The sequence below is a fragment of the Phalacrocorax aristotelis genome, chromosome 3, assembly GCF_949628215.1.
Source record: "Phalacrocorax aristotelis chromosome 3, bGulAri2.1, whole genome shotgun sequence".
Classification (NCBI taxonomy): domain Eukaryota; kingdom Metazoa; phylum Chordata; class Aves; order Suliformes; family Phalacrocoracidae; genus Phalacrocorax; species Phalacrocorax aristotelis.
In genome coordinates, this window is record NC_134278.1 from 17,557,040 (window position 1) to 17,576,827 (window position 19,788).

Genomic DNA, 19,788 nt, shown 5'->3' on the forward strand with positions numbered 1-19,788 from the left:
GCGGAGCGGCCCGGAAGCGGAAGGAGAAGGAGGGTGCGTGCGTGCGGGCGGGTGGCCGAGGTGAGGGGGAGCCGGCGGCGGCGAGCGGGTCCCGGGCGTGGCCCGCCCTCCCCCGGGTGTCGGCCGCTGGTCTCCCGGCGGCGGCGCTGGGAGAAGGGGCGGAGGGGCGCTGGGCCGGGGGAGCCGCCCCGCGCCGCCGCCTGGCGGGAAGCGGGGTTTTGTCGTTTCTCAGGTTATCGCTTGGGCACACTTGCCGGTACTCCGGCAGCCGCTGCTCGGAGGAAGGGGCTGCTGGCTCCGTGCTGGTGGCTGGAAGGAGCCCAGGGGGGCGCGGGTATGCCGGGTACTTCGGTTCCTTGTTGTGCCGCTTGTCGCCGAGGGTGGCTTTTGGTCTGCTTAATCGGCTTGCTTAATGACAGCCGCAGCAGCAGCCTGGGGACTGTAACCCAGCGCTGCACCCGGGGTCCGAGCTCCTCCGTGTGCACCTTCCATTTATTTTCTGCAGCGTGAGCTGCCTTCGCTAGGCTCTCTTCCTCCTCTGTCCTCTTTCTTCCACCTGCTCAAAATTTCTGAAGCTTTGTAATTGAAATATTATTCTCTGAGGCCGGGAAGTGGGGTTGCGGCACTCTGACCGGGCACCAGCGTCCCGCTTCTCGACACCGGCCGGCCAAATGTTAAGTGAAGCAGTTGAAGTTGTAGGGCAGATACAGGAAAAATGCTTCGGGAATACTCCCAGAGTTGCCAGCCACTCGGCTCTAAAGCAGTAAATGTAACATGCTTCTTGCTTTAAGTTTCAGGGTCAGTAGTCCTTCAGAAGTAGGGTGGTTTTTGTTTTTTTTTAATGGGAAAATAATCTTTGGAGCAGGGATTGCATTGGATGCACGTAGATAGTAGTAGTTACAAACAAATATCATCTAATGCTTTTAAGTGGGAATGTAAATTTTAATTTTTCTCTTGTTTCCACATCTATATATGCATTACAAACTGACCTTCGCAACAGTCTGTGAACTAGGTGGCAGCATTTTTTGGATGAATCGGAAGGACGGGAAGTTTTAGCAGAGAGCTTGAGGGACTTTCCCCAGTCACACATAAAGAGCACCAGAGGAACAGTCCTAGGTCTGTTCTCAGAGTCCTTTACAAGTTTCCAGTTTTTGTCCACTTTGGACACAGTGACTCTGGTGTTTGCCAGGAACTCCTTCCCTTGACCATATGACAACTTTAATTTCTATTTTTCCACCCTAGAAGATCTTCCTTGATCCAATTATGAAAAAATGTTTAGAAAAGGAAAAAAACGACACAGCAGCAGCAGCTCACAAAGCAGTGAAATCAGTACTAAAAGCAAGGTAAGTCAAATTTGGTATATGCTCTGTTTATGGATACGCTTCCATGTGTTCCAAGGTGACGGTTCAGTGGTTCGCTTGCACCAATGGTAGGATGTGAGTTCTATAACGTGCTGTGTTCCACATGGAGAAGTTTCTACTTCTGCTGTTCCTCATGTTGTGTTATGAGAGTTAAAACTACCTATCCATTATAAAGCCCTTGTATTCTGAGATGAATGCTCGGCTCCTTTCATAGCGAAGCCCACAAACACAAGAGTTTCTGGCAGCTCCTAGTAGGGTTTGGAGGAAAAAGTAGTCCATTTGTTCTGTAGTGATAAATATTGTTTTTAAGGTGCCTGGTGCTAGGTACCAAGGATGAGGCTATTCTTCAGTTACTCAGTGTAGAGTTGCTTACTCAGTGTCTCTAAAAAGTATTCTTCGTATGAATAATGTGTCCATTTTGTCTGATAGGTTTTGGAATGATCAGTTGAATATTCTGGATTTTCCAAGGTGCCGTTTCTCTTCCCTTGCACTGCTATGTTATTTCGAGCCTTGGTGACAAGCATGTAGTTGTCAATTTCTTCAAGTTAAGATGCAGCACCAGAAAAGTCTGGACATAACCTTAAGGTTCATTTTCTCTTTTTCTTTTATTTCCTCCTTCTTTCATAATATTTGTGGACTTCTCAAGGGTGCCTGCTGAACTTCTATCAGTCTAATCTACATTCAGGCAGAAAGATAACTTCAGGAAAGAGGTGGTGTTGCTTTTTTTTCCTCCCCATTTTGCAGTGCTGCTTAAGTAATTAGAAAATAAACACTAGTTTATTTTTAAAAGGGAGTTGAGGCAGGGCATCTAAAAGTGAACTGTTAATATCTTCTCACTAACTTTCTGATGATACTGATTTTTTTTTTCTTAGTCTGTAGATTCCAGTCTTGGGGGACTTTCCAGGTCTAGTACTGTGGCTAGTCTAGACACAGACTCCACAAAAAGTTCAGGTATGTAATCAGTTTGAGCAGATATGTATGGAGCAGGATTAACTTTACGTGTGTCCATATAAAAGGACAGAAAATGGAAAAGGTTAAAATATGTGTTTTTAATAACTGAGTGAATCTGTTAGCCTGTTGACTAATGCACGCATAGCTCTAGGCTTCCAACGTCGTAACAATGATTCGTCTAGGATTAAGTCACTGTTTTTGAAGTAAAGTGTCTGAGTAAGAAGAACTTAGTTGTGTTACCAGTCTGTTACACAGCATAAATCTGGTATAACTTTTTGGAAGCTCTGTTTCCTGCTATTATAAGTTTACATTTGCACTGAAATAATGGAAACAAGATTTGATTTTACTGGTTCTTGCTCATCAGATCACAGCGCATCACTGCTGGACCAAACAGTTCATTTAAAACAAATTTTTATTTTTATATAGGTATATAAAAAAGTAGAACCAGCTTTTCTATGTTTTCTGATTTAAGATTGTTAGCTCCAAATTTGAGTTTGTGCAAACAATGCTGTATTGTGGATTCATATGAAACTGTTGCCTTTACCAAGGGCTGTTCTGAATCAAGCCAGGGCAGTTCATTAGGGAGAGGAGTTAATATACTGTGGTAAGGTTAAGTGTTTGATGAAAGTCTACAAAAATTACGGAATTTAGTAAGTTAGCCCCATTAACACCAATTAGAACAGCATTACTGTTCTGGAAATCTTCAGAATTGCTTTGTTTTATTCTGTTGCAGGACAAAGCAACAGTAATTCTGATACATGTGCAGAATTTAGAGTTAAATATGTTGGTGCCATTGAAAAACTGAAGCATAATGAGAGCAAAAATCTTGAAGGGCCATTGGACTTGATAAATTACATAGATGTTGCACAGGTAAGTGGGTTACAAAAGACAATACCACCAACTTCAGAACGTTTTCAGCTCAGGTGTGTTTCTTTCATATTATCGCATGATCTGACATGTTTGTAAATTCTAGACTTACTAGAATAAAGTAGCTTACTTTAAAAAATATTAAGCTATGAATCTCAAAAGCTGCAACGCTCAATCCCATCCAACTGAGTAACTGGAGAAGATGCACCCAAAAAGCCGTTCTGAAGGAGCAGACTCAGAGCGAAGGCCCTTTTCATGAGTCATTACTGAACCAGGATCCCAGCGGAACGTTGTTAAATTTCACCATTGTTGGGGTTCGTATCTGGGAAAGAATCTCTCCTCCAGATTTCCTCGGTAGTGCAGAAGTTTTCCCATTGAGGACAATGTCAGTTTTCTGCTTACAATCACTTATGAACCTGTAACCAAAGAACCTGAATAATATTTGGGTGATCCTTGCCAAACTGTGGTTGCTTGTACTTATTTTTGTACTAAAAGCAGTAACTGGTTGTTCTCATTATGTAGCTGACCATTTGTATATTTAAAAGCACAGAATGTGTTTATCTTACAGCACCCTGACATTTCAAGTATCTGAATGTATGCTAAGATTTCTACAGCCAAATAACAAAATTGCTGCCAGTGTGGAACATAGATCACCCAGGGTCAGTGCAGCATGACAGGCTATGCATTATTTTTCAGCCCATCTGATCTGACCACAGGGCCAAACTCCCCTCTGAGATGATAAATTCCTTTTTGGAATTGTGTGATATTTAGAATATTATATATTATATTGATTTCAGTTGGAAAGGACCTGCAACAGTCATCCAGTCCAACTGCCTGACCACTTCAGGCCTGGCCAAAAGTTAAAGCACATTATTAAGGACATTGTCCAAATGCCTCTTAAACACTGACAGGCCTGGGGCATCAGACACCTCTCTGGGAAGCCTGTTCCAGTATTTGACCACCCCCTTGGTAAGGAAATGCTTCCTAATGTCCAGTCTGAACATCCCCTGAATATACGTGACACAAAGTTAAGGGATTGGATGAGTGCAAGAGCGGCAGGCAAAATCCACGCAGCAAGACATGAGCAGAGTTAGTGATGTGGCTGATCCAGTGGGACTGAAGTACACATAAACACATTTTCTATTATGTATCTTCATTGTTTGTGTTCTTCTGTCTGCACTAAAGGCTTTTGTTTGTTTCCCTCCAAAGCAAGATGGAAAGTTACCTTTTGTTCCAGGTGAAGAGGAGTTTATTATGGGAGTTTCCAAATACGGCATTAAAGTTTCAACATCTGATCAGTATGTAAGTGATTCACAACAAACTGTCTTTTTGGTGAGAGCTGAAAAGCGCTTTCATTTATTTCTCTGATAGATGATCTGTGTGACCAAAATATCACCTCTGGCTTTAAGCAGAAGTCAAACAAACAAACAAAATCACAGCAGCACTGCTTCGTGTAGTATCTCCTCAGGGCTCTCTGTATTTTTCTGCGTGGATTGGTTGGATTTATGACAAGAATCCGTTCCTTTTGAGATAGAGCACCAGACAAAAGGCAAGCAAGCCTTTATACTCTTTGGGCACATCTTCCTTTCTCTGTGGCTTTCCTGCCATCCTCTCAGGTGGTGAAGTAGCATGGCTGTGGTGGCCAAGACTATAGGTTCCTCAGCCTAGTTAGTAATGCAGAGTTAGTAATCCAATTCCTGTTGATATAATTGTGGAGCAGAAAAAACAAAGAGTGGTTTGTTTTTTTTTTTCAAGAATACCTGAGTTGTCTTCCTCTTTAGAGGTCTAGCCTTGCACTCCTAACCCGAGTGGGAGTTCACTCCAGCATTAAAGCCTCATGATACCACTTTATTGATCAAGCCTATTTTTGTCTGCATCATTTCCTACATGTAGTTTATTTTCCTTTAGCACACTTCAAGTAGTTTTTTCGCTAAAAATAAAAATCCGGTCTCTTCCCCAGGGCCCTCCAGTTGCCTTTGCGTAGCTTTGTATTGCAGCCATGTGGTTTCCTTCTGGTTGCCCTCAGAGCCCCAGATACCATAAATACTTGGCCTTGTGAAGTCGTGACCCATCAACAACCCCGCAATGCCTGTTAATAAAAGCCTCAAGTATGGGGATGGTGAATAGCATTGCTCAATAGCTGAATGCTCTGAAGAGAGCAAAAAAGTTTCCTTTGGTCCCTTCAGAAAATAAAACACTTGTTTCTAATGCCTGGGAAGAAGTGTCGTAGTTGTTGCTCAAACTTCGAATTCTTTTGTGTTCTGTTTTTGCCATCCTCTTAAATTCATTCTTAATTCTCATTAAGAACATAGGTTACACTCTTATTTAAACTCCTTTGTACTTTGATAAAGATCAAATAGGTAATTTAAAGACTTTTTTATTCATAATTTTTTCTGGCTTCAAGTTGAAAGCATGCACAAGCTGATAAAGCCTTCTGCGATTAAGCTAGCTTGCACTGGCATTTTATTGCATTGTATTCCGTTTCCCAGTTTCTGGCTTTTTGCATCTCTGTCATTGTTGACGTTCAATTTGTCCTTCAGTGCATTAGTCCACCTGACTCTTTCATACCATTCCAAGATGGAAAGGTTTTCTCTGCATTCATACAAAGAATTCAGTCTTTAGGAGTTCAGGGGAAAGGTGAGAGTTCTGTGATTTGTAGATACCTTTGCAGGTGAATAGGCAGCTATTTATTTCAGACGCAAAAAGAAAATTGACTGAAAGATACAAAATTTATCCTCATGGATTTCAGCCAACATTTGACAAATTATTTAATTAGTAACTGAAATATGTACAGATGTATAATTCATTAATACATTTCCATTGTTAGTGGATGAAACCACCAGAAACCAAAGGTGGAGTATTTACAGAAGTTGCACTGAGGCTTTAGTCTTCTTCACATTCCATTTGCGTGTATTTGTACATTATGTATATGTACATACGTGTATGGCAGTTTGTCCATCTGCTGTCCCATTTCTCTCTCAACTGCAGAATCCCCTCATAGCCAAATACTGGAAGGAGGGGAGGAAATCAATATACAGGGGGCATTCCATCCTCCCTCTTTTAGTGACAATCTACATGTACATGAACACTGTAGCAAGTTCCAAGCGAGTAACTGTAAAAAGTTATGTCATTTGGAGGCAAATCTTGGCATCTGTCATACAGAGACTGGAGGGTTGATCCAGTAAGTTCAGCATCGGCTTCAGCTGCCTTCAGTGTGGTATGATGGTGACGGTATGAGTAATCGTGAGTGGTTGCTGAGTGAATGTCAGGGATGAATATGTTTTTCAGCAAGGGGATCTTAGGAGCTGCGGTAGAGGGCTCTCACTGGAGGGTTTCACAGCAGCCATCAAGCTCACTGTCCATTTTTACAGCTTCTATATCGAACTGGCTGTTTCTTTAGACCCTTCAGCTACTGATAAGGACAAGGTGTTTGGTGCTGTGAACGTAGAAGAGCTGTCTTGAAGTCATAAGACCTTCAAGGTGGTATGACTGGAATAAAGCAAATGAGTACTGTCAGTTGGGTAGGATTGCTTGAGAAGAAAGGCTTCGTGTATGGTAGGTCTGCAGAGACCTTGTGCTGGACGACATCAGCTGGTCCCATTTTGGAATGGCCAAGATCAGATCTGTTGGGACTATGGTCAAAGCCTGCAACTACAGTGGATAGTAGAAGCCTGTCAGACTAGATCTCTGCAGGAGTCAAGACCTATGCTGTGGCTCAGGCCACAAGTGGCCTGGCTCTATCCACATGGCTGCCCCCCTTCCACCCCAAAGCAACTAACCTTGTCCATTCCCTCTTCTGGGAACAGCTTCTTTTGTGTACCCTTCCCAGAACTGAGATGGGAATGTCTGGAAAAATACTGGAAAAGTAAAAAGTTGTTTTAAGTTACCTCTGTGCCAGAGGTCGGTGCAGAGTGTACCGCCTAAACCACATACAGTGGGTGAGCAAGGATAGGTGGGAAAGGAATGTGTGCCTTTGCAGTGGGGCCAGGAATATAATCCACATATGAATGCAATTCTAAAACAGAATCAAAAAATGTGCTAAACCACCACTTATTTTTAAAATCTTGACTACACTCTCAATTAAAAAATAATTCTACCAAGGAATACATTTATCCTGCAAGTAAATCTGAAGTATTCTTTTGTAAGAGAGAGACTCAAAACAGGTGGAAAACTGAAATAGCTGTTACACTGTTCCAGAGTAACTTTTATTTGCCACACGGTTTCAGGATGTGTTGCATAGGCATGCTCTCTATTTAATTGTACGGATGGTCTGCTATGATGATGGTCTGGGAGCAGGAAAAAGTTTACTGGCTTTGAAGACAACAGATGCAGCCTCTGAAGAATGCAGCCTCTGGGTATATCAGTGCAATAGTTTGGTAAGAGTTTATGTTTACAGTATTTCATTTAGGTATCAATATTTTGATTGTAAAGGGAGATTTTAAAACCCAAGGCCTCGTGAAGGCTTTTGGCAGAAGAATTTGCTCAATTAAAGAGTAAAAATGTGCCCTGGCTGAGGAGGGGAGAAAAGCCCTGCTGACTGCATTTGATCAGCTTTGAGGAAAAATACCTATGTTTCCTAGAACTGCCAGTGAAAACTGGCCTGAGAAAGCTCTGTGCAATCTAAACAGTGCTATCGTAGCTGCTAAGGACAATCCTGCATTTGTATTTTCAATGACAAAACCAAACCTCTTAAGATTAGACAGAGCAGGGAGGGATTGAGTAACAGTTCTGGTAATAGAGCATGCATTCATGTTTCTAAGCAAGGGAAGTGATCTCTTAAGAGTCAGAGAAGTCATCGTCAAGGTACTGTGAAACGACATGCACCCTTAGCAGCAGTGGGGGAACACATGAACTGACTTTCTGAATGCTAGTGTCATGCTACGAGGAAAGCTAACAACTGACTTTTTTCAAAAGAGCTCATTTAAAACAGCTTCCCACATGTCATTGCAGACCACAGAAATCAAATTAAGTCTCACTTGTGCTACTTCATTTTGCATGTCTCTGCCAAAAGAATGATAAAGGTCACATTCTGCTTTAAATGATTTTTTGAGATGTTTAGATGTTCTTCAGAAAGTGTTGAGGTGCATGTTTGGATTTTTTTTAGGAACAAGCACAAGCTATTTGCAAAGTGTTATCTACAGCCTTTGATTCAGTTTTAATGTCGGAGAAGTCCTGATTTTCTTCAGCAGCACATCACAGTGTTGTACAAGAGGCCTTTGTGTGAGGAGGAAATGGGGCTCCTTTGATGCCACAGTCTGGCTGTAGCTACACACAAACTTAGGAAAGACTTGCTGTGCAAAGAAGAGCCGTGCAACCTGGCACATGGTACTTTGTCATTCCCCAAACATGACTTGAAGAAATTACTCCATCTTCAGTTTCCATGACAACACAGAATTTTGTATTTAACATGATTTTTTTTCCTAAATTGTGTTTTGTATATTAATGGCTATATTGTAGAAATGTAAAATAAAACTGATGCGTCTATCTCTTTGTCTGAAAAACAATTTGTTGATATAGACTTCAGTTCTGCTTAGCATAGATATATTAGAACAGGAGCAAAGTGATAACAGGTATGCATGTCGTGCTTCACACCCCTCATTTCATCCTAGGTGTGCCATCTACGCAGTTCAACTAAAAATGCCCAAGACATAAATATTTTCTCTAGTGCTACTTGTTTATATTTTTCATTTTACATATTGAAAAAAGCAATGCCAAGCAATGCAGACTAAAAGAAGAGAAGCAGCCAAAGTGATTTTAAAAGTAGTTTTATTTTTCCAGACATTTGACTGGTTAACAAGAGTAAAATTTATTAATCATGCTCTAATTATAAACCACTGCATCAAGGACATTGAAAATAAGAGTTGATTTTAGGTTATACAATATATACAGTTGCTCTGCAACTAAACAAAATAAAAACAACTGAATTGAATATTATACATCTCATCGCATTCTAAGCTGCATTTTAAGTGTCACTTGCTCCTTTTAAACAGTTAACACAGCAACCTAATAGTCTGTCTATTAACAGGTTTTCTGAATCTTTACTTTAATCAGATTTGAAAAGTTGTATGAAATATGCCAAGATTTTGGACTTAAAATTCTTAATTTTATATTATAAATAGATATCTACAGGCTCTATAATTTCTTTTTCCTCTGCCAGAGGAGCAAACTTGAAGAAACATTGAAAATCTAGGGATAATTTTGCTTAGCTGCTCTTCATTGGTCCTCAAGATTTTATCTGTCTGCACTGTTAGTGCTAGTAGTTGTATTCTACAAGTTTCCTAGTTTGTAAGTGACCAGCAAACAAGGTTCTGAGATTTTAAAGTACATTCCTCTTCTAGCAGAACTCAAGGAAAATTTGCATCTTTGTTTCACTTTATGAGTTGTTACATACACTATAAGATTCTGTGTTAAAAATACTGTACATTAGGAGATCTGTGCAAAATAATATGCCCATTTACTCTCTAGACTCTATCAGGGATAGAAACATACAAAATAGTGTTGCAAACTGAACGTGTCAGTAAGTGAATAAAACCGTAGTGCTAAACTATTACTCTATTACTGGGAACTTTCAAAATACAGACTAATTTGCTTCAACTTGCAACAAAAATATCTTGAAACATTCCAGTTTGTTCCCTGTTTATTCTGCAGCAACATCATCTAGGAAATGAAAGTTATGTGTATGCTTGGCTGTACCCACACGTTTGAGAGGCTGTCAACCAACTGTACCATCTAGGAAGGGCGATCCGAGGCAAGATCAGTGTTGCTCTTCCAGCACTAACGCAACGTGATTTTTCTCCAAAAAAGCATATGTGGTGGTGGCCTGTTTTCCATTCTGTTCAATATGGAACGGCCAATACAAACACCATTGTCAGAAATTCAAAGTTCTCTTGATAAATCTAGAGATACAATATTCACGAAAAGTGATCAAAGCCAATGTGACCTAGACAGTGATTTTTCTTATCCTATGCCATCAGTTGTTTCCTGTAGCATAAGTGAAAACTGCTACAATTTCACAATATGCAAACATCAAAACGACATCAGGTTTGTATCGGCGTTTTGCATTCCATGAACCAACTGGGAACCATCCATGGCCTAGCCTTTGTTCACAAATTAGTAAAACAAATTTAACAACAGTGTAGCTACCATATATGTGGGTATATTATATAAATACACAGTGAGTTAGCAAACTATCATTGTTTGCAAGGTAGTGGCACACAAATGTTATAAAACAGAACATAACATATTTGTGAGGTGATGCCTTATTGACGGAGGATAATTACCTAAATGTTCCACCAATTATGTTCTCCGTGAACTCGCTGCTGGATGATGTAAGAAAATGGAAGAATTTAAAAACAAAGTCTATAGACTAGAATGAGACAAGTGTGAGAAATGCTCTGCAATCCATCATCATAGTTAAGTACATTTCAGGAAGTGCAGTTTTCATATCCTTGAGTTAATGTAGTAACTCGTTTAATATTGCCATAGTTTAGTTAACCAGCAGTAGTCACAATAAATGACCAAAATGGATGTAACATACATAAAGAACATTCAAAAACCAGGTTCTACTCACGTGCAGCATAGAAAAATGAAACAGTCTCAAGCTCACAAAATTAGAACTAGAAAGTTCAACGACTAACACAGATTTCAGATAACGTTAAGCAAATATCTACATCCATTCTGAAAGAAAGAAGTTTCTCCTGTGGTAAACTGAAATACTTTTCCACTTTTACCTGGCCAAAGACACCCGATTGAAATTGTTTCTTCTGTAACAGTTGACATCCTGGATGACAGCCAGTATGGCAAGATGCTGAACGAGTCCACTTTAGAACTACACAGCAGCTTGCACGTTTTGGTTCCAACACTTCAAATGGTATCGAGAATCGGATAAATTCACTGCCCTGTCAGATGCACACAATTTTTTTTGACTGGGGAAGCAACACTGAGCTGTGGTATTGTCATGTTACAAAAGGGAGAATAAAATTACAGTAAATTGCTTGAAAAGAATGTTCATAATATTGTGATGTTCACACTTCTATGGATTCTGATTGTTAAAGCTTTTCAGTTCACCTTGAAAAATACAGGAAGAGTTGGTGTTTTTTTAAAGTGTAAACTGCTCATGAGACATTTTCACATAGAAAAAAAGTTTTGAAGTCCCAAAATCAAAACGATGGCAATAAAAAAGTAAGCTACAGTACCTAGGACTTGGGCAGTGCTCTGGCAAGGTGTCTGCAGATAGGTAGATGAAATGAAATAGAGCAAAACTTATTTCTGTGACCGCTGGAAATGGGAAATGTCTCCACTTATCAGTAGCAATTTAGTCAACAATAAAGTGCACAAATGATACAGGGAAAGCTCCTTTCCGACTGGGATCTCCATCAATATGGCCAATCTGAAAGAGTCCAGATATTTTTCAAATTAATCTCAAAAAGGCAATTCAGTATCACCAAAATGAATACCAGTGGCCTTCCTGCCTGTGGTACAAGCAGCCTCTCCCTAACTCTTTGCTGCAGTGCTGTTCTTTTGCGAACAGGAAACATTATCAGAAAATTCAGTCTGACAAGGTACATTTGTTATTCAGCTATAGACACCTTTTTTTTCCCCCTTTCAAATTGTGTTTTATCCAGTTGTTTGAAAGTTGAAAGTACCACTGCTACATCATTTCAGCACATTCTGCGATGCCTGGCAGCCCATATTCTGCCTCTCCTAAGTTGCTTCTGCTTCCCACTCTTAAAAATCACTGAAAAGTAAAAGGATGGATCAAGCTTCAACCGTTTTGGATTTTATGTTAATCTAATCATGTTTGTACAGCATTATTAGAATCATAGAATGTCCTGAGTTGGAAGGGACCCACAAGGATCATCAAGTCCATCTCCTGTCCCTACACAGGACAACCCTCAATTCACCCCATCTCTGAGGGCATTGTCCAAGTGCTTCTTGAGTATCGTCCGGCTTGGCGCTGTGACTGCCTCCCTGGGGAGCCTGTTCCAGTGCTCCACTGCCCTCTGGGTGAAGAACCTTTTCCTAAGGTTATTGTCAATAATTTGTCAAATTATTGTCAATTTAGATGCAATATGAAGTTCTATTTTTCACTAGCTGACAATCAGAGTAAGGCAAGTGTTTTCACGTGTAACAATTTTCCAAGACTTTGCTTTAGCTGACGAGACTCTGGAATGTAAATAGTTGAGTTGGTTTCCCAGCTCAGATAGATCATTTCTCAGTCTCAGTCAGCTGAAGAATTAGGACAATACAAAGCTGTCTTCTGAGGCCCTTGAAGACGCTGCATGGTGGAAGACGAAATAATAGCAGATTCTTAAACTGCTGATACCTCCCAAGAATTTCCTGAATCAAACAGACCATGTAGCCTGTATAATGTGAACCCTACTAACCAGATTTCTTTTTTTTTTTTTTTGAATGAGAAAAGCCAAAAACTGCTCTGAGGTTTGATTTTGGAATGAACGAAATTTTTGGAATCAGGTTTCCATGAGATGAAACTTTTCTTGCTACTTTGAAACCCAGCAGGGGATCTTCTGAAGTGAGTGTCAACCTCTAGTTTCATTTATTTCTTTCAAAGTACGTTGATGGAAAATAGAAAATACTCACCCACCACTCCTGATCTTCTTCACCATCAACTACGATAATATCTCCCTCTGAAAAAGTTAGCTCGTCTGGATTATCTGCTACACAGTTGTAAATTGCTTTTACTCTCTTGGGTTTAGTTTTTGACTGAAATATAAAAATAAGTAAATGTTAATAATACAGCATGGAAGAGACAGAATAGACTTGGAGTTGATCCAAAGAAAGCTTCAGAACTGTTTCCAACCATTCTTTTTCATAGGTTAGAGTTCAGCTACATCTTTTATGCTGGATGCTCACGCTGAATTTGGCAGCATCTAAAGCCTTTCGGAACCTCTGCACCACCAACGTGGGCCAGGTTTCCCTTAACAATTTTCCATTTTGGCTCATCCAAACCTGTCTTCAGACCTCTACATCACTGCAGCAAGTATGATTTTATTAGGAAGACAGGATGATGAAGATCAAGTGCTGCACAGCAAGTGTGACAGCAGCAGCATTATAAGAAAGAGGCCTAAGCCACCTGCCAATATGCCCCTTCTTAATTTGCTAAACCCATTTCAGCAGTGTACAAACCCTCCAAAATGTCCTCTGCCTCTGTAGCGCTTCGAGGACTGCAAGCCACAGGAATGGTTTGTCAACTCTTCCAAGACGGATGTTTAGTAAGGAGTTGCAATATTCCAAAATTGCAGTTCTAGTTGTGTTCTATTTCAAGTGATGCCAAAATTGTTTGGTCTGGTATCACAGTACCCACCATCCTAATCTCACATCTCTCCCAGTGCAACCTGGCTTGCTGCTACATTTGTTTTCAGCCTCCTCAGTCTCTGTTGCAGCCCAACAACGATGCTATCTACACAGTGTTCCCATGCAAGGAGTGGAGAGGCACAGGACCTGGAGGTAGAACATAAGCTTTCTACCACAAGCTTTCTAACCCAATTTGCCCAGCCATAGCCAGCAAAAATCTGTCCTTTCTGCCCTAAGATGAGGACTCCATCCACAAGTCTACTTCTCTCCACCAGCAAAAACGCTCTGCTGTGGACAGCACTGCCCAACAGACTCTTAATGTGCCATTTTGTTAGTGCTGAGCCATGCAGAAAAAGGGGGATGTGGATGGGGAAGGAGGGAGGCAGCATGATTGTTATGCTCCTCTGTAAGCATTTTAGTATAAAAAACCTGACCTGCCCAGATCAAGCACACCCTTAGGCTCTATCTGTGTGGGGGGCACACCCCTGCAAGCTGGCAGCCTTGCACTGCGTCACAGCCATTCTACCAGATGCTCCATCTCAGTCAAGTTACAGTTTGAGCCACAACCACCTTTTAGGTCAAGAGGTAAAGCTTCACATCAGTACAATAGTGATATAATTACTAACTTCAAAGTGCAGTAATTACAGCTATTTCTTGCTCTGTAGAAGGCAAGGAAATTAAAATAGATCCCATTCCCAGAAGACTAAAATATTCCAGGAATGTTTCCCATGTATCTACAATATGGTTTCAAAAATCTAAAATATACATTAAAAAAAAAAAGATGCATCAGGAATTTTCATCTGAAAAATAGACTATTGGGTAAATGCACTGTATAGGAGATAAGCCACCGGCTACATGTGCGTGTACAGCTAGACTTCTTTTTTCTTTACTCAAGGAGCACTTCTGCAATCATCTCCTAAATCCAGGCTGGCCTCTGGGTTCTCTGGCAGTGTAAAGACTTTGGAATAAAGGCTGGAGTATAAGGCTAAATGAAGTGCTTTAGCCAAAGGACTTTAGCTAGACTGATCTAGCTAAAGCTCTTTAGCTGAAGGGCCCTTCACTAAATCTCAGCTAAGATGCTTTGGCCAGAATGATTTAGCTAAAGCAACTTAACCAGCACACACTCCCTGAGCCAGGTTTCCCTTACTTCTCTGTCCTACGACAGAAGAAAATTATCCAGATGGTTTTCTTAGTCTCACAAAATTCATCCTACTGAAGCCCTACAGACATGTGGAGAGTCAGATTTGTTCTTCATGATATGTGCAATTAATATTAAATTGTGGAGACACTATGACTGTTCCCTAAAAACCAGCCAGGGCACCCCATTCACTTGTAAGGAAAGCAATTTGTCCCATAAAACAAAGGAGATAAAACCACAGAGAACTACTACAACCTTAAGTTATACAGAAAGCCCGGTAAGGAGCTGTTTCAGAACTGACAGGTGTGTTGAAAGGACGTAGCCAGTGCTCACACCTGAATCCCAGAACACACAACAGAAGCTGTGATCAGGGTCCAACAGCTTCATAGAGTAAATATGGCAATTCCCTCAGTGCACGTAAGCAAAAGTGATAGATGTTCCATTTTACACTAATCAGACCATTTAATTGTGGCCTAAAACACGAAAGTAATTTTGATGCAAGACAGACAGTGACTTGGTTGAAAAAGAGTGGGGAAGACAAGAAAACAGAAGATTTTTTTTTTTTAAAACTCCCAACTAATGCAAGATGCATTCCAGATGTCTTGGTGGCTTTTTCAGCATTACCAGATGAGAAACAGCTAATAGGAGTTCTAAGAGCTCAAGACAAACGTGCAAGACTATGCAAACAAACACACTCAAGTCTGCCCTGGAGAGTTACTCTTTCTGTAGACATAAAGGAAATGGATGAACAGAGACAGAGAACTGAAGAAGGTAGCCGATTAATAAGACAACTGCAGAGCCAGGAACAGCACGTCTCCTGCCTCTCAGTTTATTATTTACCTACTGATCTATGCTCCTACACAGAATGTAAAGAATGAAACAGCCCAGACCCAGTCACATACAGCATCTCAGAAAGTACAGACTCTGTGTTGTGGTTTGCTTACTGCAGAGAAATACTGTCATGAATAAGCATAGGGGTGTTTTATGTCTATCACACAAGAAAGCAACATAAACACCAGTATAAGAATACAGGTATTGATGCTAATACATGTGTTACCATTCATGGTCCTAGATTATAAATAAGAGTATAAAAAGGCTACACAACCTAATCAAGATCCCTCACATCAAGAGTCCCTCCAAATCCAGTATCTTTTCTAACGCTCACTGTAAGGCTGGGGGAGAGTGCAGAAGAAGAATATACAATACTGCCAGCCCAATGCTTCCAGCCTTTCCCTTAACCCTTCAGCTGCCTTCTGGTTGGGGATGTCTTGTCAGATGAGGTTTCTGTGTATTAACCAAAAGATTTGTCTCCTGTCATCCAGTGAATGCATGACAAAGAGATGCAAAGAACCAACTGCACAAAGACCCAATTTCTTTGTTTTGAGCTTGACTCCTACTAGTCTTGTCTGAGGCCATTTGATCTACCTATGTGAACAGCTATATCTACTTACTTTACAGAAGTAAGCACAAAAGCTCCCTTTTTACTTACTTCACTGAAGTTTGAGAAGTTACATATGATCTACAAGTGACTCACTTACCGAGCTCACCTACCTTCAGTAAGTCAAACCATACATTCTACGGATTGTGTCAGTCACATTTGGACACAAGCAAAGAATTTCTCTGGCTTCTCTTTGGTTTTTGTTTGGGTTTCTTTGTTTGGTTGTTTTGGTTGGTTTGCTTGTTTAGTTGGGGTTTTTAAATTTAAAACCACATACTATCATATAGGAAATGCAAGAAAAGCGAAGAGTTCATAAATATTTAGTACAAGTCATGCACATATATAACACAAGATACAGGCTTCGTATTTTTCATGATTCTCACACTTTCTCCAGAACAGGATACACTATTATGTCAGCAGTGTGTTTGATAGAATGTGGAAGATTTAATAAAATCAAAACCCAGATTGTCTACTTACTATTTGTGATTTCCTTGGCATTGGTGCTGGTGGCTGGATCTGTGCCAAAGTATTTGTTGTAGATCCAGTTTGTGTTACTGGAATTTCACACACAGAAGATGACTCTCCTGCTGCTAAGGTAAGCAAGTACATTTTAGGCATGCTTTAAAAAAAAGTAAGAGTGATGATACAAATTAAAACAAAATTAATTTTTCTTTAAAGGATACAAATAATTTCATATCCTATGAGTATTTAATTTAAAAATGGTTCTTTCTAAATAACAAAATAGAATTTTTCTATCCTTTTCCTTACAGAAACAGCCTTTTTTTCCCCAAAGAAACTTGGTTAAGACTTTAATACTGCAGATATGCTAAAAGAGGAAAAAAGCCTATAAAATAGATGAGAGCAGAACCAAATAGCCCACTTCCCCATTCGCTCACTACAGACTGTGTGCTTTTAGAACCCTTCCTCCCTAGTAAAGACCATCATTATCAAGATGCGGTATCCTTCACAGGAGACTCCTAACACAGATAGCAGATAGTCATTAGCAAATTCCCCTTGGGTTTGTCAAGGCAAAATAAAAAAACAGAATCACAGTAAGAACCAATCAACGTGATGTATACAGTAGAAGGGGAAACTGGATAGGAGAAATTCCACCACAGAATCCACACAAACTTTACTTTGGACATTTTATTGAGATTACATTATTGTAATGTCCCAAAGCAGTAGTCACTTTGAACAACGGAAAGAGCAGAATGAATAGTGAACTCTGTTCATTATCATGAAAAGAGCAATATCAATTTGCAATTTAACTAAAAGTGACACTACATGAACTTTATATTTTCAAACTAGAAACAAATTTTTCTATTCTAAAATGTGTATCTGTTACCTTGTTTTGACATATGCAAACAAGACAGTAAACTAACTAAAGTTTTCATAATGCATCCTTTCTTTGAGTGGGGTTCAGGAAAGCTAACGCCCAACTGGAATTGTATCTGGCAAGGAAGGTCAAAGACCACAAGAAGAGCTTCTGTAAATACATAGGTAACAAAAGCAAAATTAGGGAAAACATGGGCCCATTGCTCAAAGAGATGGGGGATCTAGTTACACAGGACATGGAGAAAGCTGAGGTACTGAAAACCTTCTTTGCCTCAGCCTTTACTAGCAAGACCTGTCTTCAGGAATCCCAGGTCCCAGAGACCAGGAGAAAACCTGGAGCAAGGAAGTGCAAAGTCCTGCACCTGGGGACGAACAAGCCCATGCACCAATATATGCTGGTGCCCACCCAGCTGGAAAACAGGGCCAGAGGCAATGGGCACAAACTGAAACACAAGAGGTACCACATGAACATCAGGAAACACTTTGTTACTGGGAGGGTGACTGAGCACTGGCACAGGTTGCCCAGCGAGGCTGTGGAGTCTCTGTGCTTGAATATAATCAAAAGCCATCTGGATACAATCTTGGGCAACTGCCTCCTGTGGCCCTGTTTCAGCAGAAGAGTTGGGCCAGATGACCTCCAGAGGTCCCCCCCAACCTCAACCATTGTGTGATTCTGTTTCTTACTACACAGTCCCATTATCTACATGAATTGGCCCATAACTCGTTCACGCAGAAGAGCTTGAAGCATCAGGGCCTACACAATCAAGAACAGAAACTGCAAGAATGCTGGTAATGACTGCATTTAAATGTGCAAGGTAAATTAAAAAAAAACCAAAACCAAAAACAAAAAACAAAACACACTCTCCCTCAGGCTGTTATAATGATAGCTTAATTACAATAAAATAGATCTCTAAACCACAATTACCAGTTTGTTGTAGAGACCCAAGTCCTCTGGACTGCCCTTTGTTAGTTAAGCCAGATGGCTTCTCAGTCCTGTGCAGAAAATTAGAAATTCACCCATTTAAGAAACAAACAAGAACTTGAACCACAAAAATACACAGGATTTTCCAAATTATAATATTCTTGTCATGTCTTCAGTATATTCTGGTGATGGCTATTTTGCTTTTAAAAATGTTACTTTGCTTCCATATTTTTGATTATAGCAATCATAAGGTGCACTTAATTTAAAAACGTACAGCAGAATAATGATATAGGTCCAATTACTCCAATTTGTGTAGAGCAGATTTTATTTTCCTAAATTCTGAAGTTCTTTCTACTGGTATTTTAAAATTCTTTGTTAAACTATGTATCCATGTTAGTCTGTACATTATAGCCAGCTTCAGCAAGTTGCTTCTCCCTTTTACTTAGTATGGTACATGCAAAGGACTAGAAAGGGAGCTCAAAGGTCAAGGGTTGTTTGCCTCTCATTCACAAAGGATCAACCATGTATATTTTTTATCTCACATACATATATACACATATACATATTCTTGTATCTTATAACTATCTAAAAGTCTGTATAGGCTGTACTCTGCCAAATTTTCAGTGTCAGAGAATCCAAAAATTCCTAGACAAGTTACTACGATATTTTCCTATGCTTACTCTTGGAAAGCTTTCTCCAGTGTCTAACTAAATTATCCTTGCCACAACTTAAACAAAAGTCTTTTTTTAGAGCCATCATGAGATGTAAAAAAGGAATGGTGTAATCCAACACTTCGTACATATTTGAAGACATATATCTATGCTACAATTTCTGATTTTAAAAAAATGTAAGAGAATCTTATTTCTTCCAAACTTTTCTCACAGGTCATATTTTTCTAGAGTTCTCATTACCTTACTGATCTCTCCTGACTTCTGCCTCACTATTTTGTATCTCTATTTTACTGCGATACCCAAAACTGAACACAGTAGTCCAGCTGAGGCATTACTGATGTTCAGTCAACTGGAAGGATTAATTCCTGTAGTTTGCAGGCTATAATCAAACAACACTATTTTTCTTTGACTCTTCCATAACAGCATGAGTCATCTGACTTTTATTTATAGTTCACTACATCCTTGCAGATCCTTCCCTTAAGGACTTTTGATTAACCATACTCCACTGTTCTCTATGCTTTGTTTTTGTAGCTGATTGTTCTTAAGTACTAAGTGTTGCTTACTGAATGACACCCCTCTTCTCCCTTGACTACTACTACAGTTTCTCACAGCTGCTTTGGATATAAACCTGTTTTCCATTACACTTGTCCCTCCTAGCTTTGTTTCCTGCAAATTTAAAAACAATATTTCCTGTTACAGATCTCTCTATTCCTGCCATGAATGAAAATATTGAATGGAACTGAACCTACACAAAGCATGTGAACAGTAAATGGCACAATCAGACATAAGAA

General features: G+C 40.0%; 2 protein-coding genes across 15 annotated transcripts in view; one reads left to right on the forward strand and one right to left on the reverse strand.

Moving 5' to 3' along the window:
• Positions 1-8,663, forward strand: ITGB1BP1 (integrin subunit beta 1 binding protein 1). 11 transcript variants are annotated; one of them, XM_075086859.1, is made up of 8 exons: positions 20-60; positions 1,243-1,343; positions 1,791-1,946; positions 2,234-2,312; positions 3,046-3,182; positions 4,389-4,481; positions 7,406-7,555; positions 8,284-8,663. In XM_075086859.1, exons 6-8 carry the CDS (start codon positions 4,434-4,436, stop codon positions 8,353-8,355), a joined length of 270 nt encoding a protein of 89 aa, XP_074942960.1. In that variant the 5' UTR covers positions 20-60; positions 1,243-1,343; positions 1,791-1,946; positions 2,234-2,312; positions 3,046-3,182; positions 4,389-4,433; the 3' UTR covers positions 8,356-8,663. The 11 variants fall into 11 exon arrangements, with proteins under 11 accessions (XP_074942957.1, XP_074942954.1, XP_074942959.1 ...); XM_075086857.1 differs by lacking the exons at positions 20-60; positions 1,791-1,946 and adding exons at positions 164-334; positions 1,001-1,116; XM_075086856.1 differs by lacking the exon at positions 1,791-1,946 and having other exon boundaries at positions 1-60.
• A 265-nt stretch (positions 8,664-8,928) lies between these two features.
• The window catches only part of ASAP2 (ArfGAP with SH3 domain, ankyrin repeat and PH domain 2), a 99,010-nt gene continuing 88,150 nt past the window's right edge, over positions 8,929-19,788 (reverse strand). For 2 of the 4 annotated variants that reach the window (XM_075086848.1, XM_075086846.1), the window contains 4 exons: positions 18,330-18,397; positions 16,547-16,656; positions 12,780-12,902; positions 8,929-11,568 (listed from right to left, as the gene is read on the reverse strand). In XM_075086848.1, coding sequence (XP_074942949.1) covers positions 11,494-11,568; positions 12,780-12,902; positions 16,547-16,656; positions 18,330-18,397 — 376 coding nt within the window. In that variant the 3' untranslated portion in view covers positions 8,929-11,493. Of the gene's footprint in view, positions 11,569-12,779; positions 12,903-16,546; positions 16,660-18,329; positions 18,398-19,788 lie in introns of all 4 variants that reach the window. The other 2 variants (XM_075086847.1, XM_075086849.1) reach the window with 1 other exon arrangement.